At 45.6% G+C, this 20,717-nt stretch overlaps 1 protein-coding gene across 2 annotated transcripts in view; it reads right to left on the bottom strand.

Moving 5' to 3' along the window:
• CDK18 (cyclin dependent kinase 18) overlaps window positions 1-20,717 on the bottom strand; it is a 476,627-nt gene that overhangs the window by 221,177 nt on the left and 234,733 nt on the right. The window contains exon 3 of one of the 2 annotated variants that reach the window (XM_073615801.1): window positions 3,725-3,852. In XM_073615801.1, coding sequence (XP_073471902.1) covers window positions 3,725-3,852 — 128 coding nt within the window. Of the gene's footprint in view, window positions 1-3,724; window positions 3,859-20,717 lie in introns of both variants that reach the window. The other variant, XM_073615800.1, reaches the window with a different exon arrangement.

Below are 20,717 nucleotides of genomic sequence, written 5' to 3' on the forward strand. Positions count from 1 at the left end.
GAGGGGAGGTTGACAGAGAGGAGGGGAGGTTGACAGAGAGGAGGGGGGCTGACAGAGAGGAGGGGGGCTGACAGAGAGGAGGGGGGGCTGACAGAGAGGAGGAGGGGGGCTGACAGAGAGGAGGGGGGGCTGACAGAGAGGAGGAGGGGGGGCTGACAGAGAGGAGGGGGGCTGACAGAGAGGAGGGGGGGCTGACAGAGAGGAGGGGGGGCTGACAGAGAGGAGGGGAAGTTGACAGGAGGGGGGGCTGACAGAGAGGAGGGGGGGTGACAGAGAGGAGGGGGGCTGACAGAGAGGAGGGCGGCTGACAAAGAGGAGGGGGGCTGACAGAGAGGAGGGGGGGCTAACAGAGAGGAGGAGGGGAGGTTGACAGAGAGGAGGAGGGGGCTGACAGAGAGGAGGGGAGGTTGACAGAGAGGAGGGGAGGTTGACAGAGAGGAGGGGAGGTTGACAGAGAGGAGGGGGGCTGACAGAGAGGAGGGGGCTGACAGAGAGGAGGGGGGCTGACAGAGAGGAGGAGGGGGGCTGACAGAGAGGAGGAAGGGGGGCTGACAGAGAGGAGGGGGGCTGACAGAGAGGAGGGGGGGCTGACAGAGAGGAGGGGAAGTTGACAGGAGGGGGGGCTGACAGAGAGGAGGGGGGCTGACAGAGAGGAGGGGAAGTTGACAGGAGGGGGGGCTGACAGAGAGGAGGGGGGGTGACAGAGAGGAGGGGGGGCTGACAGAGAGGAGGGGGGGCTGACAGAGAGGAGGGGGGCTGACAGAGAGGAGGGGGGGCTGACAGAGAGGAGGGGGGGCTGACAGAGAGGAGGAGGGGGTCTGACAGAGAGGAGGAGGGGGGGCTGACAGAGAGGGGGGGGCTGACAGAGAGGAGGAGGGGGGGCTGACAGAGAGGAGGGGGGGCTGACAGAGAGGAGGGGGGGCTGACAGAGAGGAGGGGGGCTGGCTTGGTGCTGGGGGAAGAGAGCACACAGTGAGCTGCAGCATTTAGGATTCATTAGCCTAGCGCTGCATTGACAGGGGTGAGGGGGATCGGACTGGGACCGACTCACCACTGTCACCATTCACCAGTGGCAGTGAAACTGCCAAAAATCATTAGCCCTGCTGGAGCAGGGAAAGGAGGGGGGAAGTGTGCTGCTGGCGGGAGAGAGCGCATTCAGGGCAGGCTGCATTTGCCGATCGGCATTGGCACACTGACGGGGGAAGAGGTGGATGGAGGGGAACGCTCACCACTGAAGACACACAGGACAGGAGCCGTCCGGGGAGCAGGTGCTATTTGAGAGTGAGCATCCAGCGACAGGAGGGGGTCACGCTGCTAGCGGGACACAGGACAGAGCGCAGCAGGGCTGGACTGGGACAAAAATTTGGCCCTGGACTTCATCCAGACTGGCCCACTTTGACAGGTCTCTCCCATGCCGGCTTGCCACCCAAGCCCCCCCCCCCCACTAGCCATTAGCCGTTCTACATTATTTCTCTTATAGGCAGTACCAGTGGGGAAGCTAGACATTATTTCACCTGGGGCAAAGAATCAGTTTGGCCCCCCCCCCCAATGGGACAAGATTAGGCAGGAAAGTGAGGCCGCCCTCCTTCCAGATCGTATGATGAGCTTCTCAGTGTTGACTCCTGAGCATCATGTCTGTATTCAGGCGCACTGCATAACTAGCCAGGGAGAGGAGGTGAGCACTGCGGGGGGGGGGACAGAGGACCGGAGGGAGGCAGCGGTCCACTGTCACTGAAATCGGCCCACTGAGCCATCGGCCCACCGGGAAACTCCCTGTAGTCCCAATGGCCAGTACATGCCTGGAGCGCAGTCTCAGCTACAGGAGTGTGTGTGTGTGGGGGGTGCGCTAAACTGTTAGAGGTATGAACACTCACTTCCCACACTGGCTGGAGCCTATGCTGCTGTGTCCGGGTTTCAGGAGGAGAGAAACCCGGGCACAGCTGTCAAAACCCGGACTGTCCGGGTCATTCCCGTACAGGTGGCAACCCTAGCTTGTTCTATGCCAATCCCAACATTCCTAGGGCAATGTGTAAGTCACACATCGGTATCTCTCTGCATGTGCATATAGCAAGGAGGAAGCAGTCAAAGCAAAACATGTCGTACTCTCTTCTCTTGGTTAATCTTCTTGGGGCTTAGACAAAAATCGAGTAGTATATATGCGCTATGTTGGTCCTCCAATACACAGGGGATCCCAAAAATGTGTAGACTTTCTTTTAAATATGTAACTTCAACTATAATAAACTTTGTATATACTTTTGACGCTCATGGTATTGTCTGTCCCATCTGTACCAGGAAAGTCTGATCACAACATTTTGGTTGTAGCTATTAGGTGAAAGAATAGTTATTCATTATTCATACTCTGAATGGTCTAAAGGTTATTAGTGGTGTACCCCAAGGTTCAGTGTTGGGACCCTTACTTTTTAACATATTTATAAATGATATAGAGTTGGGATTAAAAGCACCATTTCAGTGGTTGCAGATGACACCAAGCTAGGTAGTGAAGTAACATCCTTACCTGATGTCTCTAACCTACAAGCAGACAGTAATGCACTGTTTAATTTGGCAACTATGTGGTAAGTGAGGTTTATTATTGATAAATTTAAAGTTATGCACTTGGGGGCTAAAACAATGCATACACCATACATTCCAGGACAACAGCTGGGGAAGTCAATGGTCAAAAAGGACCTGGCAGATCACAGACTTAAAAGAGAAGTATGGGAATATAAAAAAAAACAAACAAAAAAAAAACACATACTCACCTAGATGGCTGCAGCACCGATCCAAGCTGCAGCTGTCCCCTGTCACCTCTAAGAACTAGAACTGAGCGATCAAACACTGCTGATCGTTCAGCTCTAGGTCATCAGCCTGCAGAGAACTGGTGACTGTCAGTCACTGGCTCTCTGCTCTGCCTCTCCAGCGCTCACTGGAGTGCTGGCCAGTGGAGGGGGTGGGAGTGTCTGTCTTAGCCTCTCAGCGGCTTGCTAATATGTATAAGTAATCAATGAACTGGAGGCATTCCTAAATGCACAAAATGTAACTGTATACTAACATGTATAGGTAATCCAGGGAATATCCGATTGTCTTCTGGTGACCAGGAAGGAATTTTTTTTCTCCCACTGAAACAAACTGGACTATGCTTTTAGGGTTTTTGCCTTCCTCTGGATAAACCCTGCATATAGGGTTCTGTATATGGTGGCTTTCTATTTATTTATTTTGTTTCTATCGATGGATTTGTGTCTGCTTTTAACTTATTTAACATTTCTATAAACCTTGCTAAGTAGAACTCCTAGCCCAGAGCCGATGAGTCTGGGAAAATGAACCTACCCTCTTCACTTATGGTTGCTATGAAAGAAAGCTATAGGTTATGTAAGCCCAGTGGATTAAAGTGTACCCAAAAAAAAAAAAAAATGGATCCTGCTCCTTTAAAGCCATAAGGCTTCACTGCCAGGTTCCCTTACTCGCAATGGAGACAGCATGCACCCTACAGCTGATGGAAACTTCAGCTGTGGTGCCGACATCGCTGGACTCCAGGACAGGTAAGTGTCCGATTATTAAAAGTCAGCAGCTGCACTATGTGCAGCTGCTGGCTTTTAATTTTTGCAGTGGTGGGCGGAGCTCCGCCTTAATACGTTGTTTCTGTAACATTGTCTTTGATAACATGCATTTTAGTCCAGTCACAATGTGTGAATAGAGCCCTAATGGTAGCACAAAATTGCATATTTACCTCCATGGAGAGACGACGATGGGTGGTATTCCTATAACTCAGGGCTGTGGGAGATAAACCTTCTACTTCTGAGGGAGTTAGTGCTGCACTCCCTGGACTCAAGCGAGCCATCTGCAGGTTGGAGTGACCTATTCCTTGGGAGACACAAAAGAAAGAGAATAATGCAAAGCTTGTTTTATATTTTCCAGTTTATGGGAAACGTGCAGAAAGTCATTGATGTGAATCTGCCAGTTTGGAAAATATACCAACTGTCAAAATCTCCTAAGTGCAAACACAAATATCTGTGTTTAACCTAAGCTCATTTTCTGTTAGATAAACTAAATTATATGTGGTGGCTGCTCTTAGGACAGTGAATAGGTATGCGGCCTCCCTAAATGGAGCTCCCCTAGGGGTTCTCCAAACGGAATACAGGAAAATAAAACGGGATAATGGCGCTCCCTACAGGTAGTTATATCTGGCGTGAACAGGTATATTATGGAGGGGAGGGGGGAATGGGGAGCCGACATGCTAACCCAGCAATGAGGATACCCCACCTAGATACAGATTATATGTGTATATATATATATATATATATATATATATATATATATATAAATAATCATATAATCCCCTTCCAATAATGGTTGCCAATATTGCAAATACCTATGTACAAAATTCTGAAAAATGTGTAGTGCAAGTAGTAAGGTCCCAACAAGCGTTCGTTAAACTCTGTTTGTGTTAAAGTATGCCAAAAAGTGGTCTCTCAAAATGACCGGCGCCGGTGACATCACTTCCTGTTCCACAGTCCATGCTGGTCAGTGTGGACCTTCTTAGTTCCTGTGCTCCTGGAGAAACACTGTGTCAGACTTGCACGTACCTGACTGACAAACCCGATATAGCAGGGGAAGGCCTCCCGTACGTATCTGGTTTCCAGCCCCTGATAGAGCAAACAGAAGGCATGGGAGCACAGAGTGGTATGAGAGCCTGGCGGGTGACTTGTAGGGATGAGGCCCAAGATCCTGATGCAGGCTGGTAGAAGGTAATTGGTAGACTGGAGATCAGCTAACTGGTGCAGAGCAGAAGCAGAGCAGGCAGATCCGGTCACCAGCAGGGTTGGCAACAGGCGGTCAGCACGGTACAAAAGGAGCAGGCAGATTCAGAGTCCAGGTCACAGGCAGGTTCGGCAGCAGGCGGTCGGCATGGTACAAGGGGTCAGGCAGGTTCAAAGTTAGAGGCAAGCCGGGGTCAGATGCCGGCGGATAGCAGGGAAGAGTCCAGTAAACAAGCCGGGTCACAGAGAGATCAGACTAGCACACAGGCAAACAGGAAGTACGGGAACAGGAAGCTGAAGATCGGACAGCACCGAGCACAGAATCCCAGCACCCTAAATGGAGCGATTGGCGCCAAACATCGCGTGCACGCACGCGCCCGCGCACGCCCGCACAACGGTGCGCTTGGGCGCGTGCCCACGCGTGCCAGCACGGGCCGGCGCGAAACAGCGCACTCCAGAGTGCCCAGCAACTGTCCTGTACCGAGATCCTCTCTGACAGTGCCCCCTCCTTAAGGGCAGCCTCCGGATGCCCAGCCGGGCCAGCCTATCCAGGTGGGTGCTCTGAAAATCCCTTAGGAGTTCTTCAGCGTGCAAGTTACTTTCCGGTTCCCAAGAATTATCTTCTGGTCCATACCCCCTCCACTTGATTAAGTATTGGATTTGGTTGTGTCTCTTCCTGCAATCTAGAATTGCTTCCACCTCAAACTCTTCCTCATTGTTGACGATTACGGGTTCAGGCGGGCCAGTCTTGCGACCCAAGAAGGAATTGGGAGTAACGGGCTTAAGCAGGGACACATGAAAGACTGGGTGGATCTTCAGTGAATCAGGTAAGTCAAGCTCATAGGTCACATCATTGATCTTCCTCTTGACTGAAAAGGGACCCATGAATCTAGGACCCAACTTCCTCGAGGGACAAGCCATCCTTAAGTTACTGGTAGACAGCCAGGCCTGGCTGCCAGGTTCTAACAACAGTTCTCCTCGCTTCTTCCTGTCATACATCCTTTTATTGTATTCCTGGGTTTTAGCCATGGTTTCCTGCAATAATTTATTGTTGTTGATGAAGAAGTTCATAGTTTCGGAGACTGCGGGAATCGCACATTCAGGTAAGGAGCCGGTCAGAAAGGATGGGTGAAAACCATAGTTTGCAAAAAATGGGGTTTGTTTAATGGCCGAGTGCACGGAGTTGTTGTAGGCAAACTCGGCAATAGGCAGAAGAGAGACCCAGTCATTCTGTGAGAAAGCAGAAAAGCAACGGAGGTACTGTTCTAGAGTCTGATTAGTTCTCTCCGTCTGCCCATTCATCTGGGGATGGTAGGCAGACGAGAATGCCAATTCTATCTCAAGCGACCTACAGAGAGCTTTCCAGAACCTGGAGGTAAACTGAACCCCACGATCAGACACTATACTTGAGGGAACCCCATGTAGTCGCACAATTTCCTTAATGAAGATCTTTGCAGTTTCCAAAGCTGAAGGGGTACCCTTCATGGGTAGGAAGTGAGCCATTTTGGACAGTCTGTCTACAATGACGAAGATGGTGGAGTAGCCCTCTGCTAGCGGGAGCTCAACAATGAAGTCCATCAAAATCATTTTCCATGGCCTATCCGGCACGGGTAAGGGTCTTAATAAGCCCCAGGCCTTCGCTCGGCTATTCTTGCTCCGAGCACAGGTGATACACGACTCCACAAAACTCTTGCAATCGTTTGCCAGCTGAGGCCACCAAAAGGTACGTTGTACCAGCTCTGTTGTCTTCAAAACACCAAAATGCCTGGCCAGCTTGTGGTCGTGGCAGAGTTCCAGTACTGCAACCCTCAACTCCTCTGGAACCATGATTTTGTCCTTGTATCGGAACAGGCCGTCTTGCAAGCTTACATTAACTTCCGCAGAGGGGGACCAACTCCTTGAGGCTTGTTTAATCCGGGATATGAGATCCCCCTGATAAAGAAGGAAATTTCCAGCAGGAAGAATGGTGTCTGGAGGCAAAGACTCCCTGGAGTCATGAAACGGGATAGTGCATCCGGCTTGATATTCTTGGTGCCTGGTCTATACGTAATGTGGAATTGAAATCTAGAGAGGACCCCTTTTTTATCGGAGGGAGCGGGCCACTCCAGGATAGCTGCAACCTTTTGAGGATCCATCTTAATACCATTGGTAGAGATGATTAGGCCGAGGAACTGAATGCACTGGAGCTCAAATTCGCATTTTTCCAACTTGGCATAAAGTCCGTGCTGCCTGAGCCAGGTTAACACATTCCGGACATGCCTGCGATGTTCTGTAACTGAGGAGGAAAAGATCAGAATGTCGTCCAGGTATACTATAACATATAAATCTAGGAGGTCACGGAAAATGTCATTGACAAAATGTTGAAAAGTTGCTGGTGCGTTGCACAGGCCGAAGGGCATGGCAAGATATTCGAAGTGTCCGAACCTGGTACGGAAGGCCATTTTCCACTCATCTCCCTCTCTGATGCAAATTAAGTTATAGGCCCCACGAAGGTCGAGTTTGGTGAAGATTTTTGCTGAGCCCAACCTTTGAAACAGTTCTGGCACAAGAGGTAGGGGATAGCGATTTTTGATGGTCACTTTATTGAGTTCTCTGTAATCGATACAAGGCCATAGCGAGTGATCCTTTTTCTCAACAAAGAAGATGCCGGCTCCGGCTGGTGACGTGGAAGGACGGATAAAGCCTCTTTTAAGATTTTCATCGATATACACCTTGAGGGTATCCAGCTCCTGCTCTGTTAAAGGAAATATTCTCCCAAAGGGAACTTCAGATCCAGGCAACAGCTCTATAGGACAGTCGTAAGGTCTGTGGGGCGGAAGGGTCTCTGCCCCTTTTTTTACTAAAGACATCGGAGAAGTCCCGGTAGGGAGCGGTAATCACCTGCTGCGATTCAATGTCAGTGTCCAGACACAAGAGTTGATTGGGTTTCACAGGAGTGCTGTACAAACAGTGCTGTTGGCAGTAACTGGAGAGGAACTTGATTTCCCCAGTAACCCAATCAATGCTAGGGTTATGAGCCTGCAACCAAGGCATTCCTAGAATAATGTGGAAGAGTGGTGAAGAAATGGCATCCAGCCGGGGAAATTCCCGATGACAGGTGTTCATAATAGCCAGCAGTGGGATGGTTTCCTGGGTGACCGGACCAGAGCTAAGGGTGGAACCGTCAGCGAGGTGGACAGCAAGTCCCTGCGACTTTGGTCGGAGAGGGATGCGGTGATGGGTCGCAAAGGTGAGATCAATGAAGCAGCTGCAAACTCCTGAATCAATGATGACCGAGATGGGCAGATCCTGTCCTGGAAGCTGGAGGATAATGGAGAGAGCCAGGTGGTTAGCAAGGTTAGGCAAGGCAGGTGCAAACTTAGAAGTAGCTGAAAGAGATTTACGTGTCTTATTTGGGCAAGATCTCATGTAGTGACCCGATTCTCCGCAATACATGCATAAATTATTGACTCATCGGCGCTGTCGTTCTTCTGGAGTGAGGGATGGGCGGAGAAGCCCCAGTTGCATTGGTTCAGAAGTATCAAGGGCTGAGGTAGATGGTGCATGAAGACTTTGGCCTACAGAGCTGGTAGCACTAGGGACCTTGGGGAGGACCCAAGTGGGACGGAACTGATTGACGGACCTCTCGGAGCGGCGCTCTCTCAGGCGCCGATCAATCTGCACAGACAGGTTAATAAGGTCATCCAGAGTTTGGGGTACACCAACCCGTGCCAGTTCGTCTTTGAGTGAATCGGATAACCCCAAACGGAATTGATAACGCAGGGCCGCGTCATTCCAGTCCATATCCAAACTCCAACGCCTAAATTCCAGAACATAGTCTTCAGCAGGCCTGCGCCCTTGTTGTAAGGCGTGTAAGGCGGATTCAGCAGTGGCTTTTAACTGAGGATCCTCATACAATTGAGACATGGCAGTAAAGAAGGTATCCAGGCTATCCAAAAAGGTTGATTTTTGCTCCAGAAGGCGGTGGGCCCAGGCCTGTGGTTCTCCAGACAGAAGGGAGATGACAAAACCCACCTTGGTTGCTTCTAAGAAAAAGGTGCGTGGTTGCAAGGCAAAGTAAAGTTCGCAGGCATTGCTAAATGCTCGATATTTATTACGCTCGCCGGTTAATTTTTCAGGTGTAGGGACTCTGGGTTTGGGTGGTAGCATAACCACTGAGGGTGCAGATGAGAGTCCAGCAGCGGAAGCAACTTGCGGGTTAGTTGGTGAGGACAATACCTGAACTCGTTCCTCCAGTCTGGTATAACCCTCTTGAAGGCTCTTCACAGCCTGTGTGAGACCCGCCAGGTGTCTGCACAGTTCCTCCATGGGAGAGGTCCCTTGCTCGGGCTTGGACATGGCTGTCCGATACTGTCAGACTTGCACGTACCTGACTGACGAACCCGATATAGCAGGGGAAGGCCTCCCGTACGTATCTGGTTCCCGGCCCCTGATAGAGCAAACAGAAGGCACGGGAGCACAGAGTGGTATGAGAGCCTGGCGGGTGACTTGTAGGGATGAGGCCCAAGAACCTGATGCAGGCTGATAGAAGGTAATTGGTAGACTGGAGATCAGCTAACTGGTGCAGAGCAGGAGCAGGGCAGGCAGATCCGGTCACTAGCAGGGTTGGCAACAAGCGGTCAGCGTGGTACAAAAGGAGCAGGCAGATTCAGAGTCCAGGTCACAGGCAGGTTCGGCAGCAGGCGGTCGGCACGGTACAAGGGGTCAGGCAGGTTCAAAGTCAAAGGCAAGCCGGGGTCAGATGCAGGTGGATAGCAGGGAAGAGTCCAGTAAACAAGCTGGGTCACAGAGAGATCAGACTAGCACACAGGCAAACAGGAAGTACGGGAACAGGAAGCTGAAGATTGGACAGCACCGAGCACAGAATCCCAGCACCCTAAATGGAGCGATTGGCGCCAAACATCGCATGCACGTGCGCGCCAACGCGCCCAGGCACGCCTGGGCTGGCGCGAAACGGCGCACTCCAGAGTGCCCAGCAACCGTCCTGTACCGAGATCCTCTCTGACACACTGTCATCCATTCCAGCCAGCTGCTCAATCCTTTCCAGCTATTTTGAACAGCGGTAGGACCCACAGAGCCATGTGGAATGCCAGGACTGCACTTTACTTTGATGAGCATGCATCTTCTATCATCTTGGACCTACTATGATCAGGCCAAAATTTTCCTGAAAACTGAGGACCACCCCTGGAGTTCTATAGATCACGCTACTGAGGAGATCGCGGAAGTTACATTTACATGCGCATTGCCCCTTTGGGGTGACTCGATCTGGTGAGTGGGGACCCTTGAGGGGGAGCACAAAGTCACCAAGGATACTGCGAGCACTCAAGTCACCTTTTTGAAAAAATTCTTTCTCACAATCTTTGAAGAAAATTTAATGCACTACTTATGGACTGCTATATGAACACATATATGATTTTTGTTTGTTTATAACGCTTATGGACTTTCTAATTTGGCCGCAGAGTGTGGTTTCTCAAGCGGCTCACTTAAGCTAGCTACATATGTTGATTTATTTATACTTATGGGTATTACTATTATTGTTGTAGCTTATTGGTTTATTTCTAGTATATGGAGGTATACCACTAGCTAACCACTAGGAGCATCGCCATACAGCTATTACGTCTATTGCACTTTAGTGTTATCTAACACTGATCACGTGTACCTATTATTTTGAGAGACCAGTTTTTGGCATACTTTAACACAAACAGAGTCTAACGAACGCTTGTTGGGACCTTACTTGCAGTACACATTTTTCAGAATTTTGTACACAGGTATTTGCAATATTGGCAACCATTATTGGAAGGGGATTATATGATTATATATATATATATATATATATATATATATATATATATATATATATATAGTATCTAGGTGGGGTATCCTCATTGCTGGGTTAGCACGTTGGCTCCCCATTCCCCCCTCCCCTCCATAATATACCTGTTCACACCCAATATAACTACCTGTAGGGAGCGCCATTATCCCATTTTATTTTCCCATTTTCTGTTAGACACCTTGGATCCTGGACATATGCTAGATCCATAGCTTAACTTATGTTCTAAATTTTACCCAACAGTAGAGATTTGTACATTGTTGTGGCTGGGGTTAGTGCCAGAGGGTTAAGAAAGGTGCTTGCAGTCACTGTATATACAGTTGTAATGAAATGAAATGAAAAAGTGTAATGAAAAAATCTAGGAAAATAGGGGTGCATATGCAAATACAATTGTGACTGCTGATGGAAAGAAAAACAAAGCAAATATGACACCATGTAAAAAAGAGATTTCCTGACAGCTCCATGTCAGCCTACCACTGGGTATGCCCTGCCCATACCCCCTCCTTCAGGACCTAACTCATAAATTTGACTCCCTCTCCCAGAGCGGTGTTCCTTTCTTTTCCTCTCCACCTCGTAGGACCAAGCAGCACCCCTGGCTTCAATAAACTTTTGGCCATCCACTTGTTGCTCCCAAGGTTCAGACCCCGCTTTAAGTATTCCTCAATTGGATTCTTGCGTGGGTGTCGTGGCTGGCATTTGGGATTGATGCTCTCCTAAATGCACAGCTGTTCCCAAGGGTGACACCAATGGCTGTGCAGCTGTATAGTATGTAATTCTGCCTGATTTTATTGCTTTTTTATTTGTCTCTGTGATGCATGCTGCATCTTACTTCATTCATTCTAGATTGAATGGATCACCGTATGACAGCTAGGATGCTTTTGAGTACCACAGCAGCTTGTGGTGGAATGAAGGCACCTGCCTGGACGCATATTGGCTATTTGAAGTGTTACTTTTGTTAAATATGTGTGCAATGATATTTATAATTCCCTTGGGTGATCTTTTGCAGAATATTATTGTAATCTGTTGCACAGTCTTATCTTTTGCTTCTGTCCTGAACAAACTTTTCATCATTTCTAGCTTCATGGCATGGCTGGGTTTGATTCATTAATCACATGATCAAATGTCAGAGCTCTGGTCTGGGAAGGTGCAGTATCAACCTCCCTTTAGCAGTAGTTAAACCCTATACAGGGTTATTACCAAACATGCTAATTCCTACTGCACTGAATTTGTTTTTTATATTCTTATATTAGTCTGCAGGGCTGTCATTTGAAATAGATGGGTAACTTTTATTATCTGAAGTTACCAGATGAATTGAGTAGCATTGCACATGTTATATTATTATTGTTAATGTGGAGTTCTTCTTTAGACTTGCTAAGTATCCCTTTTGTCAGGGATTCGATTTTTACTGAGACAGATCCTTGTGCAGCAAGCAGTAAAACAGTGTGCTGTTACCTTGCATTTCTTACTGCCATTTGCTTATATTCCTAAGCCATGAGTGTCACCTCATTCTCGTAGCCAGTCCTTGCAAATTAGGTAAGAGGTAAGGGGCAACTTTAAGGTAAGAGTTTTTCTTTCAGGTGCATGGGAAGTAAACTATGGGCTCTTGCCAATAATCCCTCCGGATTGACCAGCATCATGCACTGCTTAAATTGGGCCTGTGCTGCTCATGCCTTGGCAAGCAAAGCCCTGTATGAATCATGATGACACCTAAAAGCTTGTTACATTCATTAAATATATGGGAAATACACACTAAAGGAGTTGTTTCCACATAACCTGTGGGCAAATCAACCCTCTTCAGACTCTTCCAAAAAGAAGATACGAATGAACATGACTGTAAAAAAACTGCTTTGTTCAATCAACCAAGGATATGTTGGCACCTAACAGGTTGTCACAGGTTCATTAAGCATGTGGTCAATACACGCTAAAGGAGAGTTTCCACTCACCCTGTGAAGGTTTTTTTCAAGCATAAAGCAGCCAAGGAAATAAAGTATGACACTTAATAGGCTGTCACATTAAACGTGTGGCCAATACACTCTAGGGGCCGGTTCACACTGGTAAGACAAGCGCTCCAACTTCAAGAGAACAAGTCGCATGACATGTCAAAATCAATTGTTCCAGCCCATAGAAATGAATGGAAGTAGCATCCTCAGAGGCAATGTTAGCAATGCAAAATGTATTGAAAAAAAATGCGTGCCCCCCCCATCCATACCAGATCCGTTTTTATGTGTTTTATTTTGGCGTGGGGTCCCCCCCCAAAATCCATGCCAGACCCTTATCTGAGCATGCACCCCAACAGGTCGGGGGGGGGGGCGAGCAAGCACCCCCCTCCTGAACCATACCAGGCCACATGCCCTCAACATGGGGGAAGTGCTTTGGGGCAAGGGGGCACTGCCCCCCCCCCCCACCAAAGCACCTTGTTCCCATGTTGTCTCTTCCCCACAACCCTGGCCTGTGGTTGTGGGGATCTGCGGGCAGGAGGCTTATCGGAATCTGGAATCCCCCTTTAAGAAAGGGGGCCCCCGGATCCCGGCCCCCGCCTCTGTGAATGAGTATGGGGTACATTATACCCCTACCCATTCACCCCCCAAAAAAAAACAGTGTAGTGTAATAAAAACATGAGACGATTTTTGACAAGTCCCTTATTAAAAATGAATAATGCCCCCCTATGTAGATCCAACGTCAATAACAATATCTTTCTCTGCCACAACTGGCATACCCAGCGGTAGGCTGACATGGAGCATGTCAGGAAAGGAAAATTGTGGTAAGTATTTGATTTTCAATTTTCAGTTTTTTGGCAAGTAGACACAGGTTGCTAAATAAAACAGTAAAATACACATGGGAAAGCGCTATAGTTTACCAAAGGGGTAGTCAGCTAGAGAAATAAATACTTTGGGTTCCTTATTGCAAAATACCAGCTGGACTTGGATTTATTTATAAAAAAGAAGAGAAGGATGGTAACTGTTGATGCTAACAACAAGGTGCCTGGTAGTTCCCAAAGTGTAGGCTATTGGTGCTGAAAAAAGTGTGATGTTCCCAAAACTCTTAGCCTACCTCTTGCATTTAACCCTTCCCTTTAAATACAGTAAATAATAGGCAGCATTTCAAACAGCTAATGTTTTGATTTTCACGTATTTATGAAAGAAAACATCATATAAAGACAAAACAGTACAACAGAATACATGCACAAGATCTCCCCACAGCTCCTCTACATGACAAAGATGAACACTCAGCTATAAGCATTATATACATTTCATTAGAACATGGAGGAGATCCAGGCTAAAAGTACAGTAAATAACAAATATAAATACACATGGATACAGTGCCTTGAAAAAGTATTCATACCCCTTGAAATTTTCCACATTTTGTCATGTTACAACCAAAAACGTAAATGTATTTTGTTGGGATTTTATGTGATTGACCAATACAAAGTGGTACACAATTGTGAAATGGAAGGAAAATTATAAATGGTTTTCTACATTTTTTACAAATAAATATCTGAAAAGTGTGGCGTGCATTTGCATTCACCCCCCTTTACTCTGATACCCCTAACTAAAATCTAGTGGAACCAATTGCCTTCAGAAGTCACCTAATTAGTGAACAGAATCCACCTATGTGTAATTTAATCTGAGTAAAAATACAGCTGTTCTGTGAAGCCCTTAGAGGTTTGTTAGAGAACCTTAGTGAACAAACAGCATTATGAAGGCCAAGGAACACACTAGACAGGTCAGGGATAAAGTTGTGGAGAAGTTTAAAGCAGGGTTAGGTTATGAAAAAATATTCTAAGCCTTGAACATCTCATGAAGCACTGTTCAATCCATCATCTGAAAATGGAAAGAGTATGGCACAACTGCAAACCTATCAAGACATGGCCGTCCACTGAAACTGACAAGCTGGGCAAGGAGAGCATTAAATCAGAGAAGCAGCCAAGAGGCCCATGTTAATTTCAGCAAAACGGATATCTCTTCAGGTGGAGGCTATAACTGACACGGTTTTGTTTCTGCATTATCCCACCCTGATTAGCTAGTTAATTCCCAGTGGAGGAGCTGCAGAAATCCACAGCTCAGGTGGGAGAATCTGTCCACAGGACAACTATTAGTCGTGCACTCCACAAATCTGGCCTTTATGGAAGAGTGGCAAGAAGAAAGTCATTGTTGAAAGAAAGGCTTATGAAGTCCTATTTGCATTTTGCGAGAAGCTATGAGGGGGCACAGCAAACATGTGGAAGAAGGTGCTCCAGTCAGATCAGACCAAAATTGAACTTTTTGGCCTCAAAGCAAAACACTATGTGTGGTGGAAAACTAACACTGCACATCACCCTGAACATACTATCCCCACTGTGAAACATGGTGGTGGCAGCATCATGTTGTGGGATGCTTTTCTTCAGCAGGGACAGTGAAGTTGGTCAGAGTTGATGGGAAGATGGATGGAGCCAAATACAGGGCAATCTTGTTTGTAACCTGTAAAGCCTCACACACACGTACACACACGTACACACACGTACATGATTGTTGGCAGGGGATTGTCTGTTGACAGACTGTTGTCCTAAAACCTTATTGTTAGTACGCTCCTTTTGACAATTGTTGCCCAACTTTTCGGCCAACAAATGTTGGATGCCAGGCTAGTAAATTTTCGGCGGGCAACAGTTTGACGTCAGATTTTCGTATGGTCAGTAAACAAATCTGTCACACAAAAGTCGAAAGTATGAACACGCATGCTCAGAATCAATGCTCACCAAACATGAAATTAGCAGAAGGGGCCCAAAGGGTGGCGCTCAGGAGCTGAAATTCCTCATAGTACGTTACTATGTTCATGTTTGTGGCACAACAATTGTGTACCAAGACAAGATCCTGGCACACGCCCTTTTGACAAAAATCAGACACTCGGTTGGCCAACAATCGTACCGTGTGTACAAGGCTTTAGAATGGCCCAGTCAAAGCCCAGACCTAAATCCAATTGAAAAATCTGTGGCAAGACTTTAAAGTTGCTGTTCAAAGATGCTCTCCATCCAATCTAACAGAGCTTGCAAAGAAGTTTTGCAAAGAAGAATGGTCAAAAATATCAATTTCTAGATGTGCCAAGCTGGTAGAGACATACCCAAAAAGACTTGCAGCTGTAATTGCAGCGAAGGGTGGTTCTTCAAAGTACTGACTCAGGGGGGCTGAATATAAATGCATGGCACACTTTTCAGATATTTATTTATAAAAAATTTGGAAAACCATTTATCATTTTCCTTCCACTTTACAATTATGTGCCACTTTGTGTTGGTCTATCACATAAAATCCCAATAAAATACGGTGACGTTTTGGATTGTAACATGACAAAATGTGGAAAATTTCAAGGGGTATGAATACTTTTTCAAGGCGCTGTACATGTAAAAAAACAGCAATTCAAACAAACACACAGACACTGTTCACATTTTGCACCATCATACTATTTAAAGTGGTTGTAAACATATACCCAGTGAAGTGACTGGCCTCAGGCGATACACAGAGGTAAAACAAATCCTCCTACATACATTGTACCTGTTCATTTGCGGCTATTTGTCCTGTACACCCTTGTAAAAAGGATTTTTCACAGATTCACAAAGCGGGGGGGGGGGGGGGGGGGGGTAGCTGCAGTTACACACTATACAAGAGCTCTAAAAGATGACTGGAGCAAAAGGGACACATCCCTTTTACACAGCACAGAGGAACAGAGCTGAGGCTGTCAATCAGCTTTTTTTTCTCTTAGTGTTGGAAAAACTCATCAGAAGAGACTCATGCTGATAGCAGAGGAACAGGGCAGTAGAGAGAAATGACACTTAGCACTTTGGAGAGAGGTAAATAAACACTACAGAAATACCTGCTTTATTTAGGTTTCATGTCCAAGGTTTACAACCACTTTAAACCCATACTCCAAGTCATGGTTGGTAGGCCCAGACCCAGTCATAGAGAATATTTGTCTACCTATACCATGGCTGGGCACACATGCAAACAATGGGATTACTGACTATTGTACTAGAAATATCAGGTGAAGTAATATATAAATATTAAAAAGATAATGTAAAACAATGCATTCAAAAAAGAAAAAAGAGGAGGAAGTGAGGCAAATATGAAAAATACTGTCCCGGATATTGTTTCTTTTTTACCTTCCATTTTATGCCTTTATACCTACAAAATTAAGTGGCTTTTCAAGATCAGAGGTTTTGCAAACCCAGCACCAGGAATGCTTCCAGTGAGACATACTAACCACATTAAAGTGACACTAAATGATACCCTAATTCTACAAAAATAATCCATACACATCTACTACTTAATGAGCTCATAATCCATTTTTTTAAATTAAATTGTTTCTTACTGTGTTTTTGTCTCCTTGTAATGTCCTCTATGAGCTCCCAAAAATGTCCATTTGTTTGGAGCGAGCAGTGCATGTTATTTGCAGTCATGTTCACTGCTCTATGCATACTACAAATCCCATAGTCCATCTCAGAAACAAGCAAGCAAGGGAGGGTGGCTACATTTCTAAATATTCTACCATGGAGAATGAATGTAGCCACCAACAGAAAGTCATATCAAAGCAGCAAAAAAAAAAAAAAAAAAAGAAAGAATTTGGAGGAGGCGGAGCACAATACAATGTGTTTTGAGCTGATTGTAAGGGCTCATTTTTAAAAACAAGATGTCATACTAACCTACCCTGTGCAATGGTTTTGCACAGAGCAGCCCCACTCCTCCCCTTCTCTGGCCCCCCTGCCAGCGGTCCTGGTTCTTCCCCCTTGTCAAATGCCCCCAGAGCAAGCTGCTTGGGGGGGAGCTGCATGCAGAAGGTTTTTAATGCAGAGAATATATTAAAGGTTAAACAAAATTTTTCCGCCTTAAGATCCACCTTTAGAATACATACAATACATACAAATAGATTTTCTTTCTTTTAAAACCAGAGTTCAGTGTCACTTTATTATCACAATAAAAAATAGGGATTTTTTATAAAAACTGGAATAAAACTTGAAGAGCCTTCAGATAGCACCAAAACAGCACCATATCATTTGTCCAAGGGCTAATTTTGTAACCAAAAAAAAAAAAAGCCTAGGCATTCATTCATGTGCTTGACATATCACTTCTTGAAAGGATCACAGAGAATGACATTATTCATAATAGCAAAACATTTCCCACTTGCAAGAAAAACATGGCAACAAAAATGTTTGTCTAAAGCCAGTGTTTACAAACTCCCAATGAAAAGCACTACCCTGTTTACTAATATCAATTTCTCCAGACAGAAGGATTTTAGAATCTAACTAAATGTAAAAAAGTGGTAGCACAGCTCTATTTTTAGCAGTACCTCTACAGAATGTCTGGATTTCTATAGAGAAATGAAGGAGGTTACATCAGCTATGCAGCCTGTGGTGCTTTAGAACTGATGCTGAGGCTATGTAATTCTTACACACCAGAAAAAAGCTTTGTCTCTAAAATATCATGGATTATTGCAACTAATACAGAGCAGTTGCTGCATACATCTAAGAGGGTTGGTGAACTTGCGTGTCTTCCAAGAACCAATGGCAAACACCTAGCTGGAAAACTACACGCTTTAATACATTCAGCTGTTCTGTGTTTGGTAACACTGTCTTTACAGAATGATAGCTATAAAGAAACTGAAAATTAAACAGCACTAGGTGGCAATACACCAAGTGAAAAAGTAGAAAAGAAAAGAAAGATGATGGTGTGTGCATTCTAGCGAATCCCTGATTTAAAAGGTTAGGCTTTTTGGGATCCTTTATCATGTACCGCTTGCAGATAATGAGCATCTTTGAAAAACTTCTGGATTCAGGCACCCCTGTGTGTTTGATGCTCCCTTGCTCTTATTATCCCTGTGCCCACACACTGTTCTGTCCCCTGCAAATTCCCTTTCTAATTAAGGATCTGTCTATGTGGCTTCTCCCTCCGCTACATGGTGAAAATCAATTTATCATGCACGGCACTGTGAGCTTCTGCAACTGTGACCTCTACATCCTATTTGATGAAAGACTGAGGGACAGGATGAAAACTTCTGTAGGTAGAAGCAACAGGATCAAGCCCTGAACTGTAAAGTCTAGCAGATCAGTAAAGTGATAGAATGTGGGCCAAGAGCCTTTTTAATATAATTCAGATATACGCATGAAAGAAATTATTGTAAAGCAATCTAATCGCAGTGTGTTAATGGTTTAAAACCCTTTTTTATATATAGTTTATAATTACACATGTACAGAAAAGTTCTAGTATCTGCTCATCACATAATTTGTGTTTTCTTACTGCTGATCCTCTTAGCTCACTGATAGGGTCTGCTAACGCCAATGTAACAAAAAACTACAATCCTGAATGATGTCAAAGACCTAAAATGCAATTAGTAGCCAAATACTGTGCCATTTTTGCCTAGACTGTAAGTGACATGATGGAGCATTTGCAATGTCATGGCCAGAAGAAGGGGCTTACTCAAATATATATTATTTAGTGATGTTGATATATGTCTGGTCAGTGATGTACTGGTGGAAGAGGGGGGTGCCCGCACCACCATTTTGGGGGGTGCTACAACATCATCACAAAAGTAATTGTGGAAATCAGTAGGGTGTCGGCACTGAAAAAGCTCAAAACTGTCAAGTGATGTCTCCTTAACATTAGAGTTATAGTCCCAGCCTGACATGATGGAAAAAGCATTAGCAGCCCAGAATTATGTGATCGGATAAGTAAACTAATAAACATTAATGCTGGGGGTTTTACTATTACTACCCGCCATTTACCACAAATAAAAAGTGGAGGCTTTACACTGACACTGTACATATGCAGAAAATAGTGTGCTTTATGATATACTCAACATAATTATCAGTGCTATATGTATCTAAATTAAACAAAACAACCATTACAAGTTCATAAATGTGATAGTTAATTTAGTGGTCAGTCCATATTGTTACATATAGTTACATAGTTGGTAAGGTTGAAAAAAGACACAAGTCCATCAAGTCCAACCTACGTGTGTGATTATATATCAGTACTACCTTGTAAATCCCTGTATGTTGTGGTCGTTCAGGTGCTTATCTAATAGTTTCTTGCAACTATCGATGCCCACCGCCTGTGGAAGGGAATTCCACATCCTTGCCGCTCTTACAGTAAAGAACTCTCTACATATTATAAGGTTAAACCTCTTTTCTTCTAATTTAAATGAGTGACCACAAATCTTGTTAAACTCCCTTCTGCGAAAAAGTTTTATCCCTACTGTGGGGTCGCCAGTATGGTATTTGTATATTGAAATCATATCCCCTCTCAAGCGTCTCTTCTCCAGAGAGAATAAGTTCAGTGCTCGCAACCTTTCCTCATAACTAATATCCTCCAGACCCTTTATTAGCTTTGTTGCCCTTCTTTGTACTCGCTCCATTTCCAGTACATCCTCCCTGAAGACTGGTGCCCAGAACTGGACAGCATACTCTAGAGACCAGAGTCTTGTAGAGCAGGAGTATTATCTTTTTATTTCTGGAGTTGATCCCCTTTTTTAATGCATGCCAATATTCTGTTTGCTTTGTTAGCAGCATGTCAAGAAAGGTTCCCTCCGCTGGTAATAGCTATCATTTGGCGTGCAGTACTGAAGTCCACCAGCAGGTGTCTCCTGGCAGTTTGGAACTGTCAGGAGAGCCTTTCCCTGCTGGTATTATGTGATCTTTGGGCCGCAGTACTGGCGTCCACCAGCGGGTGGTTCCTGGCAGTGTGGGGCCGACATTACCTCTTGCAATCAGGCATCACCTGAGTCTAATTGAGATGTGTATAAATACCCGGCAAGTGCACACACACCTTGCCTTGGTATTGTTCTTGTGCCCTGACCTGCAGCCTGTTTATCTGTTATCCTGATTCTGATTCTGGACCTGAGCCCTGATTCTTGTATCCTGAATCTGTTTGTATCTGTTCCTGTATCCCTGGATCCTTGCTCTGCAGCCTGATTCCTTCCATCTTGTTCCCTGTCTGTTTACTCCTGGCCCCCCATCTGCTGATCTCCTGTTTCTGACTCTGGCCTGGCTTGACTACGATTCTGGTACTCCCTTTTGCTATATATACTGGTTGGTTTATTATCACTGTTTGGTTGTTCAGTTTGCTCACTCTGTATTGGTGGTATGTTCACATTTATATGCACTTACTTTAATA

Source organism: Aquarana catesbeiana, linkage group LG02 (assembly GCF_042186555.1).
Source record: "Aquarana catesbeiana isolate 2022-GZ linkage group LG02, ASM4218655v1, whole genome shotgun sequence".
NCBI classification, from domain to species: Eukaryota; Metazoa; Chordata; class Amphibia; order Anura; family Ranidae; genus Aquarana; species Aquarana catesbeiana.